Genomic DNA, 21,677 nt, shown 5'->3' with positions numbered 1-21,677 from the left:
CCCCCCGACACCTGCCCCATTTAAAAGCCCTTTTAGAACCAGTTGTCTCACTCTGGACAACCGGTTCTAAAAGGGCTTCTAAATTTAACAACCCATGAACCGGTGCGAACTGGCTCCAACTCACCACTGCTTGTACCAGTATAGCTTATGCTGGTTCCTCAAACTGCACTTATATGCCAAAATAAGACCTAAATTGTAGATGGGCTCAAGTTTAAAAGTGCATCAAATTCATAGGAGTTCAATCTCAAATGGGTTTGAGCTTGGATATTAAGGAGAGGAGGGATGGTCCAGTATTTAGAGTGCTAGCTCAAGATTGGGAGCCACAGGTTCGATTGCCTTCTCCTCCACTGGCTTTCTGTGTGACTTTAGGCTTGCTGTGCTTCAGTTCTGCAACTGTATAATGGGGGATAATAGCACTTCCCAACCTCTGTGGTGGTGAGAGTATAAATCCACTAAAGATTGCAGTATTTGAGTGCCTCACCATAATGGGGACCATATAAATACCTCTGAGCCTTTTTCAGTGTTGCCAGTTGGTGTACTGTGACTGCATCAGCTGAATGATAGATCAAAGCAGTGACATATAACATGTTTTTAGCTTTCCTGGACTGGCAAATATCTGTTGCCAAACCAAAGTAGTATAGAAAACTAGACCAACCAAACTTGACAGACTTGCAGCATTAAATATGCACATAACACTTCCTGTTGCATATATAGTTGTCCCATAGACTTGCATTATAGCATCATTGTAAGTAGCTCAGAAAAAGTCCTTGCTAGCATTAATATCTAGACAGTAAAGGAGCCAGAAACAACAATTTTTGGCTTCTCTTGATTTCTCTGTTACTTAACTTACAATGTTCTAGTACTATAGATAACTAGAATTATTTTTCTGATACTGAAAAATAGAATTTGACAAGACTGACTAAAGGACTAAGTGAAATTACTGCAAGCTTAAAAAGTAGAACTTAGAGTACTGGACATTTCTTCTGCTAGTCTCCCACTTAACCTCTTAATTTTTATTTACTTTGAATCTTTGTCCAACTCTTTCTAGGTTTCACGTGTAGTTTTGAAATATTAACACTTCGACTCTTGTAAAATTGTGTAAATGTAGCACTCAAGCAAGCTAACTTGATTTATTTATCATTGTCAGTAAACGCTTGGAAGATATGAGAGAAAGTTATGAGGAAAAATTGGAGAATAAATTTGAAATGTATAAGGAAGCTATAAAGAAACATGCATATATGTGTGCAATGAAACAAATTGAAGACCACTATGTTCCAATAGAAGAGTTCGTAGTTGAACAAGAGAAAGTTGAGGTAGACTTCATTTGTGTGTTGTTGTTGTTTTTTTTTTTTAAATTACCGTGTAGTGTCCTTTAAATTGTCAGCCTATGTAACATTGCCTTTCCTTAAAGGTATCCTCCAGGAATTCTCCCTCTAACTGTAACATTGTAAACTAAGCCACCAAAATAACTTCTTCGAGGTTGTTCAACTCATTTATGCTGTGAATACATGGTCCTATTGTGCTAGTAGGGTGTCACAGGCTCCTTCTGACACTGTTTCTATGCTAATAGCTTCTCTGGGAACTCTGGCTGTGGGTATGTCTAAACTGCAATAAAACACCTGCGGCTTGCCCATGTTGGCAGATTTGGACTGTGGGGCTATAAAATTGTAGTGTAGACATTCCAGCTGGAGCTTGGGCTTTGGGACCCTCCAGCCTGAGCCTGAATGTCTGCACTACAGTTTTCTAGCCCCGCAGCCCAGACCCCACAAGCCTGAGTTAGTTGACACAGGCCAGCTGTGGGTGTACTATTGCCGTGTAGACACATTCTGCGTGGCTAACACCAATGAGCTCTTTTGTGTGTGGAAGCACTACCTACACACTCCACCCAGACATCAGTTTTGTGTGTGTGTTAACTGGAGGGAATGTGGATTTGATCAAAGCTGTGTCAGGAGGAAAGACCTAGAATGACTGGAGGAGGATGGTAGCAACGCAAAGGATTGCCGGTATGAGACTGACTGCATAGAAGCCAGGAGCTAAGATGGGATCCCACGACTTGCAAGGAGGTGTCTAGAGGGTGGGAGCAAGACTTCAATCTTTGAGGGGAAGTTTCTGTGGAGGAAAAGCAGAGTGGAGACATGGTGAGTGAGAGGGATAGCCCTCATAGAAGTTCTTAATTCTGAAGATTCATAGGGAAGCAGTTGATGGTCAGGAGATTGGTAGTTTTGTGGTGAGAAATCAAAATTTTTAATAAAACCCAAAAGGCTCTTGAGTCTATACTCAATACTTGAATCTTTTAGTAGCTGTATCCTACACTAAATTACATAATCTTCAAGTAGATGCAGATGTGTATTCCACTTAGGTGTGTACACATCCAGCATGCCTGAGCTTTTTGCCTAGCATTACCTGTAGAAAGGTAGCGCTCATGCTCTGGCACCTTCCCTGGCTATCTGAGATGGCACCTTCTCACCACCTGTGGTTGAAGTCTCACAATCTCGCACCTATTTTATTGTAATAAGTATTAGTTGATAACTTTAGTGTTCCCCAGTGATGCCCTCACTGGGGTTTAAACACTATCCTTAGTGTGGAGGGGTGATCCTCAATAGCAATCCCCACACACGTTGCTTGCTTTGTTTTGGTGAGGCACACCTTAAGAGCGCTATTCAATTTGTATATTGTTTCAGAAGTGGACTCAAGTGGTGTGGGACCTTTGCCTCAAGCAGCACCTGCTTGAATAGGCCATGTGGCATGATCTGGTACCAAGGCCCCCCTTGGGCTCAGAGCACTGCCGCCACTCATTCTGGGGCAGCCACCTTGCCAAAGAGACAGAGGAGCTGTTCTGTCGTTGGTGCTGAGGAAGAGGTCTTGGGACCGCTCCAAGTTGTGGGGCGACTCCTTTGCCTCCCCTTGAAAACGTGCAGACCAGCACAGGGTCAGTTCTGGCAGGCAGGATGGCATGGATACATCTGACCCTTCCCTGGTACCAGGTGGGAAATGCAGAAACCCAATATAATTGATTCTGGCTCCTGTCTTAAGGCATCTGTTGAATCTGGTACTAACAAGGGAGATGTCGGTACCAATTTCGTCCACGTTGTCGGTGTACCAGGCCGCCACATACCACCTCTACCTTTTCATCCTGATCTCACTGTTGGTCCAGGACTTTCCCAGGGTTGCGCCACCTCCAATATAACGAGCCACTGCACCTCTATGTCCGTGGCCACTGCATCTAGATGCTGTCCTTCCTGTGGTGGGGATGGAGCTGGTACTGGAATTGGTGCGGGGGACCTCAGCACTAGCACTCTCTTCAGCCCTGCCATGTTCAATGCTGCAAGTGCTCTCATGGCAGCTCTCACCACCTTTGTCGTTGGTGCATTTGGATGCTCCGGTACCGCTGTTTCCATCGAAACCAATGCTCCTTGTGGCACCAGCATGCTCTGTACTGCCTTCATCAGGGGCCCAGATTCCCACCTTGTTCTGGGAGACGGATAACTTGGACCAATGTTTGGGTGTAACTCTGCCCACGTTGCTGAGATCCCGGTGCTCTGATTCAGAGTCAGTTGTCGTTCTCCTGCTCCACATCAACCAGTGAACTCCGGAGGATGCCAATGGATCAGTATGGCTCCCAGGTTGGCAGGTGCCTCATGGTCGGGACAGAGGTCCCTGGCCACCAATACCCTATCCCTCTCAGTGGCCGGACGATGCTGTGCTTCCTAATTTGTCCTCTCCTTCTGTTCCAGAGAACTTTTAAGGCGTACCAAGACCTTTACCCCATGTAACTACGCCCCTGGGCATCCAAGCGGCATTCCTCCAAGAGAACACACGCAAACTGATGAACATTTTATAGCCCACCATCCCAAGGAGAGTGGTCCTCCTGATCAGTGATGTGCTCCTTGAGCACACGAGAGCCCTGTGGAGTACACTGGCCTCAGTACTGCTGGTGGCAAAACGTGTGGAAAAGTGCTACTTTGTTCCCATGCAGGGATTTGAGGGGTTCTTTTTCCATCTGGCCCCGAATTCCCTTGTTGTAACAGCGGTAAATGACAGGGCCTGGCCAGGAAAGTTCAAGTCTACTCTCAAGGACAGACTCGTAGATCTTCCTGCCTAGAAGATCCAGCCACTCTACCTCATCGCCTTTGCAGATGAGGATTGCAAATCCAATGAGCTCTGTTGGCCCAATATGACTTCCTCAATTGATCAGTTATGGCTAAAGTTGAGGACCAGTTGCCAGAGGCCTTGCATGAGGAGTTCCGGATGTTTGTTGTGGAAGGCTGCTTAGTGGCCAAAACATTCCTGCAGCCCGCCCTTGATGTTATAGGCACCTTGGGTTATGGCCTTGGCGGTAACTGAGGAAGGTTTTCTGGCTGCAGAACTTTGGAATCATTCTGGATATCCATCAAGGACTTGCCCTTTGACTGCAAAGTCTTGTTCTCAGACAAGACTGATGACACTTTGCACTCCTTCAGGAATTTCAGGGCTACCTTGAGGTCCTTGGAAGTGAACAGGTCATCCATGCAAAGATACCATTATGAGGCTCAGCAGCAGCAACAATGTCACCTGCAGCATTCCTTTGCACAATCTTTTCTCCTAAAACAGGACTACCCTAGAGAGGGGGATCGATCCCACAAGAGGAAGCAGTTGGGCTTGAGCTTCGGGCAGTTCACATGCCCTCCCTCAGCGCAGACCAAGCACCCATTTTGACTCCTTTGACCAGAGCACTGGTCCACTTTAATAATGCTTGGGACTATATTACCTCCGACAGCTGTGTCCTAGATACTGTTGGATTGAGCTATGCAATCCTGTTCCTCTCCATGTCCCACTCCAACCCTCCTTTCCTGTCCCTGTTCAGGAACCCCTCTCACGAGACACTGCTCATCAAGCAGGTCAGCTCTTTGAAGTTGGGAGCGACGGAGGTTCCATAGGAACACTGGAGCTGCGTGTTTTTACTCCTGGTACTTCCTTATACCGAAATCCAAAGGCGGGATGTGACCCATTCTTGACCTTCGTGCCCACAACAAATTAAGTACTTGAGATTCTGCATGGTCACTCTATCGGCTATCCTCCCACACTGTCTCAAAACCACTGGTTTGCTGCCCTGGACTTTGAGGACACTGTACATTCTGCTGAGCTTCAGGAAGTTTCTACATTGTGGTAGGAGACCGCCACTTTCAGTATATGGTCCTCCCATTCGGCCTCTCTTCTGCCCCCCGAGTTTTCACCAAATGCATGGCAATATCATGGAATATTTTAGGAGGAAGGGAATCCACATCTTCTGATAGCTTGATGATTGGTTGCTGAAGGCTGGCTCCAGAGAGGAGGTTCTTACCCACATTGACGTCACATTTAGTTTGCAGTGTTTAAAATGAGTCCCAGACGGTCGAGCAAAGTCAACCTTGACTTCTACTCAACAAATAGTTAATTGGGACCTCTGAGATTACACAAGGTCAAAGGTATTCCTGCCAACCAACCACTTCCAGGCATTTCTGCAGGCCTGCCTCAGTTTGCCGTCTCAGCCATTTATGATAGTCCGCCTGTGTCCAAGCCTGTTGGGCTACATGTCCCCTTGAACACAGTGTGCTAAGTTGCATTGTTGCCCTCTTCAGATGTGGCTCAGGATGGTTTACTGTCCTTCCCTGCATTCTCTGGACACGGTTTGTCTTCCTCCACTAGTCCTGGATTCCTTGCACTCATGGGAGTCCCCACACAATGTGTGCCCAGAAGTCCCCTTCACTCAGCCCTCTTCGACCAAGTCAGTGGTTACTGACGCTTCTCTTCTGTGTTGGGGGGTGCATCTAGATTCACTGAGGGTGCAGCCTCACTCCATATCTGCATGTTGAACTTTGGGCCATCCACAATGCATGTCATGCCTTCTGGGACCACATCAGACACTTGATGGTTCACACACTCATGACAAAACTATTGCAATGTGCTATGTGAACAAGCAAGACTAAGTGCTTTTCCAGGTTACTCTGTCTGAAAGTGATCAACCTGTGCCAATTTTGCATCAAAGAAGTCATCGCTCCGGTAGCAATCCATTTGCTGGGGGTGCAAAATTGTCTCATGGACCATCTCAGTAGAGTGTTTTTTGTTGTTGTTTTTCTCCTCCCACCCGCCAGGCCATGAGTGGTTGCTGAGGGAGAGTTCTCTGGGTCATTCCCATGATTGACCAGTTTGCGATGAGGGAAAACAAAGGTGTCATCAGTTGTTCTGCTCCCAGGGGGGGCCTTAGTCCAGGCTCCGTCTCCAGTCTCTTTCACGGCAGCTGGCATTCAGCTCTTCTGTATACCTTCTGATAATTCTGCAGGTCATCCTCAAGCTCTGAAGGTGGATCAGGTCAAGTTCATCCTCATTGCTCCAGTGTGGCAGGTACAATGCTGGGTCTCAGACCTCCTTGCTCTGTTGGCTCAGCCTCCCATACTGTTTCTCTCCATCCTGACCTGCTCACTCAGGACCATGGCTGCACCCTCAATCCTTCAATCGCTTCCTGCACCTTATGGGCTGGAGGATGAAGAGGAGGAGCGGTGCTCAGCAGCTGTCCAGCAAGTCCTACTCAACAGTTGGAAGTCCTCCACTAGGACAGCCTACTTAGCCAAGTGGAAAAGATTCTCAGTATGGTCCTTGACCTTCGGGACCCAACCGATGGGCTTCCATCCAGAATATCTTGGAGTAACTGCAACATCTTCAGAAATCAGGCCTTGTGCTCAGTTTGCTGAGAGTGCATTTGGCAGTGATATCAGGATTCCATTCTCCTGATTTCAAGGGAAATCAGAAGTCTCGTCATTGTGGCATTGGAAAAAACTGAAGAGGCTTCTCTGCTTACATCCTCTGGTCTGAGAACTGGTTCCCTTTTTGGACTTAAACATTGTTCTAGCAGCTCTGTATGGCCCTCTATTTGAGCCTCTTGCACCCTGTCTGCTGCCCCTCCTGTCAGCCATTATTTTGGTAAGAAGGGTCTATGAGTTGCAGGCCCTCATGGCTGAGCCAGCTTGCACTGTTTTCCAAGGACAAGGTAATGTTGCGACCTCACCCAAAGTTCTTATCCAAGGTGCTTTCTGTGTCATCTAAATCAGGCAGTGTATTTACCTGTGGGTTTTTTCCCCTAATCCATGCTCTTCCCCAGAAGAATAGCACCTCCATACTCTGGATGTCAGGCAATGCCTACATAAAAGGCTAGATAGGACTAAAGAGGTTTTTTTTTTATATGAGAGAGCTTCAGCTACACCTCAGCAGATATAGGCTCACTCCACAAGAGTGCAAGCCACATAGATAGCATTTCTCAGTGGCATTTCCATACTGGACATTTGCAGGGCGGTCACCTGGTTGTCCATACATATGTTTACAGACCATTATGCTATGATCACATCTTCCAAAGTGGATACAGGCCTCAGAAGGGCAGTCCTGCGATCCCAATTGTAGTAGACTCTGAGCCCGGCCTCTAGATAGGTGACTCACAAGCAGTACCCCACATCTGCACCTACTCAGAAGAAATTGTTACTTGTGGTTCTTCGAGATGTGATGCAAACATGTATTCCATGACCTACGCTCTGGCCCCTCTGCATCAGAGTCTCCTGTCAGTGGCTTTTGGTGCAAAGGAAATGAGGGGGGTCAGAGTAGCGCCACGTCATAGTGAGGGGAGGGGTTACAGCCAAGAAGTGGGAGCATGAGCCCTCTACAGCAGCTGTTCTTAACCAGGATATAGGTCCCCTGGGGGGCCATGAGCAGGTTTCAGGGGTCTGCCAAAATAAACCAGAGAGCAGGGCCAGTGCTAAACTCAACTCACTGGGACCCACAGCAGAAAGCTGAAGTCAGAGCCCTGCTGCCTGGGGCTGAAGCCAAAGCCCAAGCAACTTAACTTCATGGGGACCTCTGTGGCGTGGGGGCCTGGGCAGTTGCCCTGCTTGCTACCCCATAATGATGGCCCTGGCTCTTAATCTACTGGATTTGTAGAAAAGCAGTTGTTGTGGCACAGGTGGGCTGTGGAGTTTCTATAGCAGGTGTGTGTGGGGGTGGGGGAGGGGTGCTCAGAGAAAAAGGCTGGGAACCCCTGCTCTACAGGTATCATCGAATATCAGGGCTGGAAGGGACCTCAGGAGGTCATCTAGTCCAACCTCCTGCGCAAAGCAGGACCAATCCCCAGACAGATTTTTGCCCCAGATCCCTAAATGGCCCCCTCAAGGATTGAACTCTCAACCCTAGGTTTAGCAAGCCAATGCTTAAACCACTGAGCTTTGCTAGGCAAAAGTCTCCAGCTCTGGCGTGCTGAGCATGCACGTTCCTAAGTGGAATACCCATTTGCCTTGGCAAGAGAGTGACACACATTTCTAGAGAAGACTCAGTAAGACTAACTTTAAAAGTAAACCATCAATTGGCAACTGTTTCCAATGTTCAATATGATCAACATTTACAGTAGTAAACTTGGTTAAAGGCCAACCTTTTAGTCACAGGTATATATTCTCTTTACACAAATATCAGTGTGCATTTCTTTGTTCAGGACAGAGATAGGAAAATATTAGAGTTGCAACAAAAATTTGGAGAGCGGTCAGATGGATTGTTGGCTTTGGGAATCCCAAATTCAGATGTATTGACTGCAGAAGACAAAGTGAAATCAGGTAAGCATCTAATATTCTTCCAGTATGTTCTTCTTGTAGAGTATAAAACAGCTTAACTCTCTCTCTTTGTCATATACAGATCTTAAATATAAGGAGATGCAGAGAACTTCAGAAGTATTGCAGAGACAGTGCGATGAGAAAGATGAGGTAAATTTCTCTATCTTGTCCTAGACTTGGATGCGTGGGAGATTGTTTTGGTGATTGAGGGCTCTAGCCTGTAAGGGCCAGATCTTCAAGTGCTCAGCAATAGAACTCTCTCAACTGGGGAAAAGCTTTCAGAAGTGTTCCTATCCAATATGCTGAGTTTTCTTTGGTGCCTAAAATGGGAATTGGGCTCTCTTACATTCTGGCTTATCACTGGCTTGAATTTCATCTTGTAGTGACAATTACATATGCTCTCTAATAGTCGGGATGCGGTGGAAACTAGAATCAGCAAAAAATCTGGCCTAGGATCAGGATGCCTCACAAACTCTTTATTCAACAATCCTTTGAGGTAGGAAATAATTATTGCCCCATATTTTAGAGATAAGGAACAGAGGTGTAGGCTAAGTAATTTGCCCAAGGATGCTGGGTAACAGCCCAGATACTGAATTTCAGATCAGTGCCGTTAAAAAAGCAGTCCTTCCTCCTTTTTTTTTAAGCACTAAAGTCACAGTGAAGTGAAACCAACTACTTGGTTGGTTGCCAAAGCTATTTTCTGGATGGAGTGCAGATCTGGAAGTCTGACATTAAATGGCTCATTGCTGTGATATCCAGAGCGTGCATTAGGCTTACTGGTATACGTTTAAGCACAACCCCAAAGCAGAATTCCTTCAACCGTTCATATGTACCCGTCGCTTACTAATTCACACCCTGGAGTAGCTTATTGCTGTCGGGGGTGTGTGTGTTTTTTATTTATATATATATATTAAAAGCACACTAGGGAAAGGAGAAATATCTCTTTGGCCAGCTTTTAATAAACATACTCATATAGTAGAGAGATTTTCATCAATTTCTGCTGAAAACCAGACATTTTTACTTTTGTGAGAAACTTTCTATATTTTACTAGCTCTAATTTTGAGTATATAATATATTTATTTAAAGTCCCTGGACTAGTCACTCATCTTCTTATACCCAGTCTCCAGAATCTCAGCAGCAAGTTCTGCCCTGAAGCCAATTTCAACTTTTTGGCCTGAAAACGAAACTTGCTTTCTAGTGCAAAAGCTTAATTGTGAGTTGTTCAGCATTTCAAATTTAAAATGGCTAAAAGGAGCAGCAAGCTATTGCTGGAATGGTAGCCTGGGACTTCAGGCAGTGGGGACAGTCTAAAGGAATTACTAATTCTCCTGGAAATCCCACTCTTCTATCCTGCTTCACTTCTCTCATACATTCCTACTCAGTGGCTCAGCTCTTACTTTGCATAGTTTTCCCCTCCCACATTTGCCCATTTAACATAGTGAGCACAAGGATTTTTTTTAATGTAAGTATTTATAACTTCAAAGCCCTTTAGAGAACTAGTTTAATAGTGGGGCTTTTTTTGTTTGTTTGTTTTGTAGTGGAGTACAGCTGGGGGCACTAATTCTCAAAACCTATTTTGATTAGCAGGTTGGGCCTCTATCTCAACTGTGCTCCTGCTCAGATAGTTCACAACTAGTCACACACAAACACAATCAATAGAACAGTGTTAAAGGGGGGGGAGGGAGAAGAGAGAAAGTAGGCTTTAAACTGCCCCTTGCCCCAGCTGTGAGGTTATTCCAGGAGCAGTCTGTGGTCCTTCCTTCCATTCTTACTGTTGGTGTAAGTGGTCACAACTCTCCTGTCTTTAATAGAATGGCAACTGCTTATTCCTGCAGTGCACCTGATCGAACAATTCTAATATGTGCTGCTTGTACTTTATTGTGGTTAAGATACACTTGTAAAATTCCATTGTTCTACCATGGGACCACTTTTTCATTCTGGGGTTTTAATGGCCTCTTACTGTGGAATACTAATAAGACCCTCAAATGTTTAAATACCTCTCCATGCATTTAAGTATATATAGCCTTAAAACTTTCAAGGATTTCTTAAACTTTAATATTGTTTTGTGCAGCTTATAAAATCTCTGAAGCTTAAAATACACAAATTAAATGAAACCTTACAAGAAATGAATGAAGTCTGCAGAAAAACAACCGAGGAAAACAATAGACTGACACACATGGTAATGCTCAAGGTTTGTCAAACAAGTATTGAAACTAACCATTAATTTAAAGGTAATGCAGCTGATGGTTTTACAAGGCTATTTCTGAATAGCAGATAGCAATTTTATTTTTGGTTCTTGTTCCTTTTAGTGCTAGCATAAAGCTTGTCCTTGAGTTGGCTGCTTGCTGAATCTTTTATGGTCTTTAGGATATGAACTGACCATACAGGACACTTCTTGTACTATGGTTTCAAATGTCAAACCCCTGTGCTTGTATTCTCTAAACTGGTAATGTGTAAAAAGGTTTATTTTGTTTGATTTGTGTAGAGGGGAGTAGCTATGGAAAACTAGAGGAGACTGTACTGTGTAAATCTGACTGCATTTGAAATGATTTTATAAAACATTGGTTAGAAACTAGCAACTTTCAAATATAAATAAAAGATGCAGTATTCAGAGAGCTCTTCTTGAATGCTCCAATATAATCCATTGTGGCTTGCTAGACCTCAGCAGAACACCTGTACACTACTGTTGATTACTGTGAAACACAAAAATATTAGCTTTAAGCAACAGTGCCTTTCCTATGGAAGATACTAAATTATATCTAACTAGAGCCTCTGGACTAGATCTTCAATTAAGGCCCTATTCTAGCTGCAGTGACTCTCCCACTGACCATGAGGCTTAAAAAAAGAGTAGAATATGTTCTTTGGATAGCAACTAAATTAATACTGCTACCTTTTGAATTTGGCCGCTGGGTTTGGAAGGGACAGATAAAAACAATGCAAGATACTTCTAGGACTACTGAGCTTTTTGCTTTTAGCCCATGTGAGCATTAAATTATGCAATTTACATGCGTTGGCCTTGAGTTTATAGCCCATTCATTTCACTGGGGTAGCTCAGTCCCTTCAGTTTTTATTCTGGGATTTGGATACATCAGTTCACATTTAAAAGGCTTTTGTTGTAACCATAAGAACCAGAAACATCATTGACCAATTTTGATGCCATTGTGGTTCTCTGTGGTCAAATATCTGCTATGTAGGAATTGCACTGGGCCCAATAATCCATTTCTTGGCCATTGAATAGCCAATTTAGATAGTAACAACCTGGGTTGAACTTGGCGACTGATTTATGCCACATGGAAAACACTTTGAAAACTACCTTCCCCTTTCTTACTACTTGAACACTTACATAAAAACAGGAACTTCTCCTTGATGATCTATATCTTATTCCAGTCTAAAGTCAAACAAAATTATGCTGTAATTAGTTGTTGTGGAGAGAATTCTGACTCTAGGTTTGAAATTGAAACAGGAGCAGATGAATACCTAAGGAATAAAGATCCTGTGATCCTTACTTCCCCAATATTTTGAGTTTCTTGTCTTAATGGGTCAAATATAGACCTAAATTGGAAACTGAAGTTAATTAGCATACCAAATGTGGTATTCAGGCATCTTGCTCTATTTAGTTTCTGAGGTGGTATTGCATGTGTTTGTGACAATGTAATTTAATGTCTCAATACTGCCAAAACTTTAAGTTAAATTTTGGCTAATGGCCTTTGCCCATTTTTCTTCAAATATAATTGCCTGTACAGTAGAGTAGGTAAAATTTTTCAGCCAAAACTTCTTTAGCAGAAAATGCAGATTTGGCAACACTGAAACACTTTGTGAATTCATGTTGTTTTTGCCAAATAATTAGTGGAAGGAGAAACAAAACTTGAAAAAAATCAGTCATTTTGACACTTTTAAAAAGTGGGAGGGGGGGGGGAGAAAAAAAAATTTTAAAAAAAAAATGATTAAAAATTTCATAAAATTAAAAAAAAAAAAAAAAAAAAAACCTTAAACACTAAATGCAAACAGTGTTGTTTTGGGTAAGACAAAATATTTTGTCTGATAGGCAAATTGGTTGAAACTATAGTGAAGAACCAAATTATCAGACAGAGGAACACGATTTGTAAATGGAAATCATGCTTCACAAAGCTATTAGAATTTTGAGGGGGTCACCAAACGTGACTATAGTGTACTAAGACTTTCAGAAAGCCTTTGGCAAGGTCCCTCACCAAAGGCTCTTAAGTACAGTAAGCTGTGCTTGGTTAGGAGGGAAGGTCCTCTCATGGACCAGAAATAAATGGTCAGCTCTCAGAATAGAGAAAGGCAAATAGCATTGTCCCCCAGGGATCCGTACTGGGACCAGTGCTGTTCAACATATTTATAAATGATCGGGAAAAAGGGGTAAATAGTGAGATGACAAAATTTGCAGACTCTTATCTTGAGTAATTTTGTGAATTCAAAGCAGACTGCGAAGAGTTAAAAAGGGATCTCACTAGACTGGGTGAGTGGGCAACAAAATGGCAGATGAAATTCAGTGCTGATATGTGCATTACTTTCCATATAAAATGGTGTTTTTCAAAATGTAGAGTTTTGCTAACAAATAACTTAGATCCCCACTCGGGAAAGATCTTGAAGTCATTGTGACTAGTTCTCTGAAAATATCTGCTCAATGTGCAGTGGCAATCAAAAAAGCTAACAATGTTAGGAACTATTAGCAAAGGGTTGGATAGATAAGACACAAAATATCAATGTCACTATATAAATCCATGGTACACCCAAACCTTTCATAGTGTGTGTAGTTTGGTACCCCATCTTAAAAAAGATCTATTAGAATTGGAAAAGGTACTGAGAAGAGCAACAAAAATTATTAAGGATATGGACCAGCTTCCATATGAGGAGAGATTAAAAAGACTGGGACTTTTCAGCTTGGAAAAGAGATGACTAAGCAGGGATATGATAGTCGTCTATACGATCGTGAATGGTATAGAAAAGGTGAAGAAGTTTCTTTCACATAACCACCAGCAGTCACCCAATGAAATGAATAGGCAGCAAGTTGAAAACAAACATAAGGAAGTACTTCTTCACATACCACACAGTCAACCTGTGGCACTCGTTGCCAGGGGATGCTGTATAGGCCAAAACTATAAAGGGGTTCAAAAAAGAACTAGATAAGTTCATGAGGATAGGTACCTCAATGGCCATTATCCAAGATGGTCAGGGATGTAATCTATGCTCTGGGCATTCTGAGCCTCTGACTGCCAGAAGCTAGGAGTGGACAAGAGGGGGTGAATCACTCTATTGCCTGTTCTGTTCATTCCTTCCGAAGCACCTGGCCAATCAGGATACTGGGTTAGATGGACCATTGGTCTGACCTATTATGGCTGATCTTAAGATTGCCAGCAAACCAAAAAAATCAATGTATTTGCACAGTTCTACTATATAGCACCCTGATCTCACTCTAAATTTTACTTGGAGAAAATGAACAAAATAATAGTACCATCCGCTAGTGTTCACTTATCTAATGTGGTTTAACAATTCCATAGGAACAAGAAATGAGAAGTCTTCAGAACTGGGCTAAACGTGTCCTTGAGCTTGAAGCGACAGTGTCTCTTCTGCAAGAAGAACTAGATGAGAGCAAAAAGCACTTGTATTCAGAAGATCTTAAGAAGCAAAAACCCAAGAGAGGCTTGTTTGCTAATCTAAAATCTACAGTAGCAGACACTTCTAAAACACCTGTTGGCAAAACCTTGGGGAAATCTGAAGACTCTCCAACTATGTCAAGAAAACAAGCTACTTTTACACGTAAAGTAAAAGAATAACTCTAATCCTTGATGCATTAACATGTCTGTATTGACAAGGCCCATCAGCTGTAATTTTGAACTGATGTTAGCAACAGTTGGAATTTGGGTGGAGAAAAAAGGGTAGTATAGACACAGCCTTACCATCAATGTAACTGGGAAGATAAGCTATTAATAGGAATGACAACTTTCCTTCTAAGTGTCTTCTTTAGTAACTAGACATTTACATGTCGTCTTTAGTTACTAAAGACAACATGTAAATGTAAACATAAATTGGGATTCTTGTGCAACTGTTGGTGTGAGATGTGATCACCTGCTGTGGCAACACAGCAGGTATGGATTTCCATATAACAGGAGAAAGGGTGCCTTGTGTCAAGGTTAGTGGTACATTCCTGTCTTTTACTTTCCTTTTTCTTTTTACACTTGCTTCCAACACTCAAAATGGCATTTGCGTTCGACCAAACCGCTTGTTCACTTTCACTGTTTCATTAGCTAGTAGATACTGTTTGTAGAGGAGCTGGCTTCCTCGCAGTTAATCTTCTGCTTGATTTGAATTGAACTAGTAATCTTATACTTGATGTCAGTTTACTGTGGAATTAAAATGAGAGATTTGGTACTAAGATTTCATTTAATGATCTAGTCAGATGATGGAGTGGCAAGGAGCCATTGTTCATTTTAAATGCTTCTGTCAATCATAATTGTCTTCCTTTGGAAAGGAATGTCCATTTGAAAATCCTTCACTGAATTGTGTATGCAGTAGTCTTCTTAAAATTTTACTTATAATAAAGCTTGGGTTTTTTCAAGTCAATTAAATATTAGATCATTTAAGATTTGGTGTTACAGTGATTAGGTCATGAGATACAACTTGATAATTTGAGCTGCAAGTCCCTGCGTGTCTTAACTTTTGTTTCTATTAAAATATGATGCACTTGAAATCAAAGTTTAGGATCAAGAGGGCCAGTACCTCATCTTCTTAAGAAAACTTTGTTTAGAAATGTAGTGGGGCTAGGACTGCCTGGTGATTATAACCAGAAAGAGTTGAGTAATTTTAGTCAGATGATAGGATAACTACTTCAGAAATAAGCGACAGAGTCCTGTGGCACCTTATAGACTAACAGACATATTGGAGCATAAGCTTTCGTGGATGAATACCCACTTCGTCAGATGCATTTACTTCAGAAATGTGTGCCAGTCACAAGGTTGTAGGCATTGAGCAATTGCCTTTGCATGGTTTAATGGTGGCTGATTTTGTTGTGCTATATTGTCAGCATTACACAGCTACGTATAGGAACCCATGAGAAATGTAAGAGGGTTTTCGGCAAGTTCTCAGCTTTCAAGCAGTGCCACACAGAAAACTAGAAATGATCAAAGTGATATTTTGGTGTCTGGGGATGGTGGTGGATGTAAATAGTGTTTTGGGATTTAGCCTTACCCCCTAACTATGAATGTATTATCTGAGTTGCTAAATTATGCAGCAGGTGGATTATGTAGGAATTAAGCAATACATTACAATTAAGTCATGAAACAGGGTTTCAAGCAAGGGAAGCTGAATAGTTGGAGAGTTAGGTGAGTGGTGTGCATTCTTGTGGTCAGAGAAACCTAGGCTTGCAAAACATAGGAGCCTATATTTGGAGTACAAAGATTAGAGGTGGTGAAGTTTATACACCTCAAAAAACAAACCAAAAAAACCACCACCTGACTGAGGCCATATTTACAGGGACTACAATGGCATAATCCTGTACTATAGAGGCAGCCTACAGTGACAAGTTTTTTTTTATTTTTAATTGCTGTAAGAACTCTACGTTCCTTTGTGGCAGTAGCTAGGTGGAGAGGCATTCTTTTGTCAACGTGGCTGCATCTACACTGGGGCTAGGTTGGCATAGCTAGGGTGGTCAGGGGTGTGGATTTTTGACACCCCTGAACGCTGTGATTGTCGACCTACGTTTTAAAATGTAGACCAGGCCTGAGTTAGAGGTTGTCACTAACATTGTGAACCACTAGATGGAGCAGCATTACTATTGCAACACTATCATGTTCCTGTAATTCAAAGCCCTGGTCTTGAAATTTCCTCTTTCCTTTGTCAGTATCAAATACTCCTAACTGGTTAAGTGAGTCTTTGTCTGTTAAAACTCACACCAATGTGTACTCAGGGACTTCATATAAATATGTAAATTCCACTAGGAATTGAGATTTTCTGATCTCAGAAGCACCAGGTACTCTCCCAAAAAGCAATATCCAATGGGGTTATTTGTCCTATCAAAACAGGTGTCCACTGGTTTATAAATGGACTCATCACAACCATGGCAAATTCCAAAGAAACAGCCTTCTTGCAGATTGAACGCCATCTGGATCAATCTCTAGCTCAGTCCTTAAACCGAATATCCAGCCAGATCACCTTATGTCCATCATGGGCACTCAGGACAAGATCAGAAATTAGGATAATAAATGGAGGTTCTCATTTTAAATATTTTGGTTTATTACAGTAATCTGGTAACATAAATAGGGAGCTTGATAAACCCCAGTCAATAGATTTCAGGTTAGACAAAGCTCAGTCTGTATCATTTCCCCCCCCCCTCCCCAAACATTACATAAAATATGGCTTAAGTTAAACCAAACATGCTTCCATCTCTCACCTATGTTTTGAACAAGTAACAGAGTACAGTTCAGCACACCTGCATTTCTCAGTGCTGCACAAGCTCTGCAAGCACATAATAATGTGACTCAATGTATGGCTCCTAGACTTTTTCTGCAACTAAGATGACTTCACATTTCCAAATGCTAACTTAAATTTTGCACGTGTTCAGGCTTTCCTAAATGTCTCAGTAAATGGTGGTGCCTACTGGCACTGCAGAAGAGTGAGGTTTTAGCAGCTATTTTGAAGATATTTTGGAATTTACTACTGTGGTGGGTACTTCAGAATTGTAGGATAAGAACCACTTAGCTGGATATTTCTGCTAAAATATTCAGCAGTGAAATGGCTGTCTTGAGATGAACGGGTATAAAAGAGGCAAGATTCATTTAAGCGATGTTAACTAAAAACTTTTTGTTTTGTATAGCATCTGAACACTGACAGGGTCTGATCCTGCATTCCTTGTACACAGAAAACTGTCAGCCTGGCCTATAAAATTGGCTATTTATTGTAATTTGAAGGACAAACTACAATGGTACAAGTTTTAAATTTAAAGAGTTTGTTTATTAAAATAAAAAATCACCATACAGTAAAAATATTTACACAGTCTGTGGTGGTTAATCTGCACATTGACTGACTTCCTTCATTCAGAAACCTGCTATGCTTTACTAAAAAAGAAAAGCAATGAATGTCTATACTGATAACTATGTTTGGACTGCAGGTACACTAAAGCCTCACCAGTAGTTAGCCTCTTTTAAAGCTTCCGTAAGTACCCTTTAACAAGTAAATCAGTCATGGTTTTTAACTGTTGGTTATGAATTAGTAATAATTACATACTGAAAAGCAAAACCAGGGTGCTAACACTCACTTCAGTGTAATTTCACTGATTACAATATGCTTATAAGGTGTGGTGCATTTTAAAACATTCATTTTGGCTAATCTTTAAAATGTCTTTCAGTTCAATTAATTGAAACAGCAAAAATGTTAGGAATAAATTACTGAATCACTCTAAAATTCCTATTAAGATACTTATAGAAAGCATTTTCATGGGTAATAAATGGATCACAGTGTTTCAAACTACTGAGGGCCAGATCCTGCTCCCTTCAAAATATAGGGGAGATTTGCCACTGACTTAACCCAGGGGAAAAAATGAATTTTGAGCAGGTGATTCCAGGCTTAAATTCATGGTGATCTATATGCAGAGCAAGACAATATGCTGTCTTTTTTTTTTCTGACACATTGAGCACAATAATGCAATTTCACAATATTGCAGGTCTTATTCTTACCTTGGTGCCTGTAAAAGCCACTTTTCAAACCTTAACAGTGTAAATGCTTGGGTTGTGCATAGATGCCAAAGAGAATTAAATTAAGTGTAAAAATTACCTTTAACCCTTTCTTAAAGAGGATGATTACATCCTAAATATTTGAATCTTGCAACAAGATACTGTTCTCCAGATACTGATGTAAGATAACCAGAGGCTATAAAAATACAAAGCACGACTTTCATGATGTGCTATCTTTCAAAAAGCTAATTTGGGAGCAGAAATTCTTTAACTTTTCCATTCATAAATTGTTCACATTTATCTTCAGACTTCATACATTTTCTTGTAAGGCATACTATCATTTAGAGATTTCCCCAAATTCTGTTTGCAGCTTCAAATGCTTTGTAAGTCTGTATTGGTGCGACTGCACTCTGTCTTTGTTTTCAAAGCTTGTCTTGTTTGGATGTTTATTTAGGCAAATAAAAAGATAACATCTAAAGAAAACTCCTAACCTCAAGCAGAGTGATCATTCAAATTAAATTAACCATAGAAAAACATGGTTTATTTCTAGGCAGAATGATTCTTCCTGTGGAGTTTCAGCCTCCAGTTTCAGAAGCCACAATTGGTCAGGATATCCAAATACATGAAATAACTGGTCTGCCCAGTTTGTCCGAACAATGGTCTATGCCAACTGGCAAAGTGTTCCTTTGTTTTATGGCTGCTGTTGATACTGCCCTTCTGTTGCTGTGTAGAAATCATCTAGCACACTCTGTAAATAATCAAATGTTGGCCTCTCTTCTGCTTTATCTTTCCAGCATGTTTTCATGATATCATAAAGCTCAGCTGGGCAGGTTTCCATGCGTGGCATGCGGTACCCACGCTGAAGAGCAACCATCACATCAGCATTACTCATACCTAAAACAAACAAAAAAATGATTTTAGAAGCAGATTTGTGTGTCAATGATCAGAGTAGAGCACCTTCTTTTGCTGCTACTCCACACCCCAAAAACTCAAGTTAATTAATCTAAGGGGACATGGCAAGTTTTTGTTTACCTTTTTTAATTAAAGCTAGCAAAGAGACACTGCAAAATATTTCTCATTTACCATCTCCTGGCAATTTACTTGAACTACAGTATTGTCTTGGGGGTCAGGGTCCCCATTGTACTAGATGCTGTGCATATACACAGTAAGACAGTCTCTGCCTTACAGAGCTTAAATATAAATTCACATGCAAAAACCCTTTAATGTAGGGTTAAGGTTGTAGAGTGCGCTCTGTGTTCCTCATGCCTTTCCAGAACACAAGTTAAATTCCAAAAATCCAACTGCTGGAAAACCAGGAAATGAGGAAAAACCCTCTAAGGCCCTCTCTGTATTCACAACTTGTGGGCTGTGACATGTCAGGCTCTGTAACTACTTTGAAAAGCTGTGTCATGAGCTCTCTTTCACGAGGGAGATACGCTATTCTCCATAAGGGATATGACCCCATGGCTATTGCTCCTTCATGGTCACTGCAGAGGGTGAATGGAATGAACCTTTGTGGCCTCGGGACTATATTTTCTCAAGCCTAGCTTTCAGCTCTCTAAATAGTTTAGAGTAGCATAGGCTTGTTTAGTGTAAGCAGCCCTTCCATTGTCCTAGGAGACCTTAGTACTTTACCTGGATTATGTCCAGCCTGAAACCCCTAAGGCCTTCAAGAGGTGTACCTCTTACCCATTGATAATACTGGAGACAGAATCCCATCTTTAGATCACTCAGTAATCTTATGTACTATTTTTGAGACACCTTTACTCCTGCACCTAAAGGGGGAGATCTTCCAATGGGCCCATTGATGGTACCAACACCAGCCTCTGTGCAGAGCTTCTCTTACACAGGACCCAAGAGACACTTTACCAGTCTGGTCTCAGCACTACCTTCGATCATCTCTTTAGCCCTAACCTGCAAGGCAATCCCTCACCCTGCACAATCTGGTATTGGTTAAATCTAAAGCAACATTGAAGAACAAACTGGCATAGCCTTTTAAAGTGGCAGAAGCCTCGGTAACCATAGTGCCTACTCCTCACCTAGTACTGACACACCAATTCTGAAGCCATCCTTGAGCTCAGATGCCTTTCTTAGTACCTCATGACAAGACTAGATGTTTGATTGTGTAATAACACGTTTCTCCAGAGGAGTTGTTTCCTCTTTATTCTGTTTTACATCCTTTCTCTTCTGTACACCCAGACCCATGGGGGCCTCTCAAATAGCACCATGGTAATTTCATCTGTGTACTCCTTCAGAACTGGATGCTCAACCCTGACAAACTTGGTCTCACTGGTTTGGATCCTAATGACACCTTCAACTTGGGTAAACCAGCCAAGTTTTTTATTAATGGATTTTCAGAGTGGCATCCTAGTACCAGATACTTCATGTTCCCTCTCTCCTTTGCACTCAATCTGTGGGCACATAAGGGCAGTTTTATACCAGATTATGTTGGGAGGAGACCTGTATGTTGGTAACCCCTTGGGCAAATGACCCCAAACTTGTGCCACAAACTCTACTCCTACCCTTGCTGTGGCACAGTAAGTTTCAAGGCACTCTGCCTATGTATGGGGATTTTAGAGTACTTAGAAAAATCAGCTGTGAACAGAAACCCTGCTGCAACCTGTGACTACTGAAGAGTTGCTAGACAACAGCTGAGGGAAAGGTACTGTGTAGTAGTATCAGCAGAAGGGAATTGAAGCAGAGTGTGATTAAATGCTTTGGCCAAAGTCACATACAAGCAATCTGTGATAAAACTGAGAATTGAACCCAGATCATCTGAGTGACAGTCTGGCCTCTTAACTACAAGATCATTCATTCTTGGGAGAGGGATAGCTCAGTTGTTTGAGCATTGGCCTGCTAAATCCAGGGTTGTGAGCTCAATCCTTAAGGGGGCTACTTAAGGATCTGGGGCAAAAATCAGTACTTGGTCCTGCTAGTGAAGGCAGGGGGCTGGACTCGATGACTTTTCAGGGTCCCTTCCAGTCTCTGAGATAAGATAATATGGAGATATACCTATTATATTATACTCACTACCATTTGTTTCAGAGCATAGGATAAAGAATAATTGTATTTGGAGGAGCAGAGGCAAACAGTCTTTGTCATTCTCACCATTATACAGCCTTGAGGGAAGCAAAGCAAGGGGGAAGCAGGATAAATCCAGAAAAGCAGGGAGAAGAGCTTTCAGGGAATGCTTCCATCTTCCCTCAAACTTGCAGCTGCCCCTCTTTCCCTAAAACCCACAAAATAACCAAAGCCTTTTGTGAAAATTGTGACACCTGAGGAAGGCTTCCAGGAGCTGTAAACTAGTCCGACAGAGAAGAGAGTGGGGCCAGATGTAGCACAAGGAATCTGGATGATAGAACAGTGACTTTCACAGAACTAACAAGAA

At 42.1% G+C, this 21,677-nt stretch overlaps 2 protein-coding genes across 2 annotated transcripts in view; one reads left to right on the top strand and one right to left on the bottom strand.

Annotated features, from left to right (window-relative positions):
• The window catches only part of LOC112121150 (kinesin-like protein KIF20A), a 34,534-nt gene extending 20,136 nt beyond the window's left edge, over nucleotides 1-14,398 (top strand). The window contains exons 14-21 of the mRNA XM_026659562.1: nucleotides 1,148-1,313; nucleotides 3,034-3,382; nucleotides 4,196-4,336; nucleotides 6,299-6,360; nucleotides 8,486-8,603; nucleotides 8,683-8,750; nucleotides 10,672-10,791; nucleotides 14,123-14,398. Coding sequence (XP_026515347.1) covers nucleotides 1,148-1,313; nucleotides 3,034-3,382; nucleotides 4,196-4,336; nucleotides 6,299-6,360; nucleotides 8,486-8,603; nucleotides 8,683-8,750; nucleotides 10,672-10,791; nucleotides 14,123-14,398 — 1,300 coding nt within the window. The remainder of the gene's footprint in view (nucleotides 1-1,147; nucleotides 1,314-3,033; nucleotides 3,383-4,195; nucleotides 4,337-6,298; nucleotides 6,361-8,485; nucleotides 8,604-8,682; nucleotides 8,751-10,671; nucleotides 10,792-14,122) is intronic.
• Nucleotides 14,399-17,789: 3,391 nt separating this feature from the next.
• Nucleotides 17,790-21,677, bottom strand: part of LYN (LYN proto-oncogene, Src family tyrosine kinase) — a 94,296-nt gene continuing 90,408 nt past the window's right edge. Inside the window, exon 13 of the mRNA XM_024221359.3 lies at nucleotides 17,790-19,183. Within this exon, the coding sequence (XP_024077127.1) occupies nucleotides 18,981-19,183 (203 nt within the window). The 3' untranslated portion in view covers nucleotides 17,790-18,980. The remainder of the gene's footprint in view (nucleotides 19,184-21,677) is intronic.

Source organism: Terrapene carolina, unplaced genomic scaffold (genome assembly GCF_002925995.2).
Source record: "Terrapene carolina triunguis isolate 2854851 unplaced genomic scaffold, T_m_triunguis-2.0 Scaffold58, whole genome shotgun sequence".
In the NCBI taxonomy this organism is placed as follows: domain Eukaryota; kingdom Metazoa; phylum Chordata; order Testudines; family Emydidae; genus Terrapene; species Terrapene triunguis.
The sequence above is the reverse complement of the archived record's forward strand: the minus strand, read 5'-3'. Positions and strand labels throughout refer to the sequence as shown.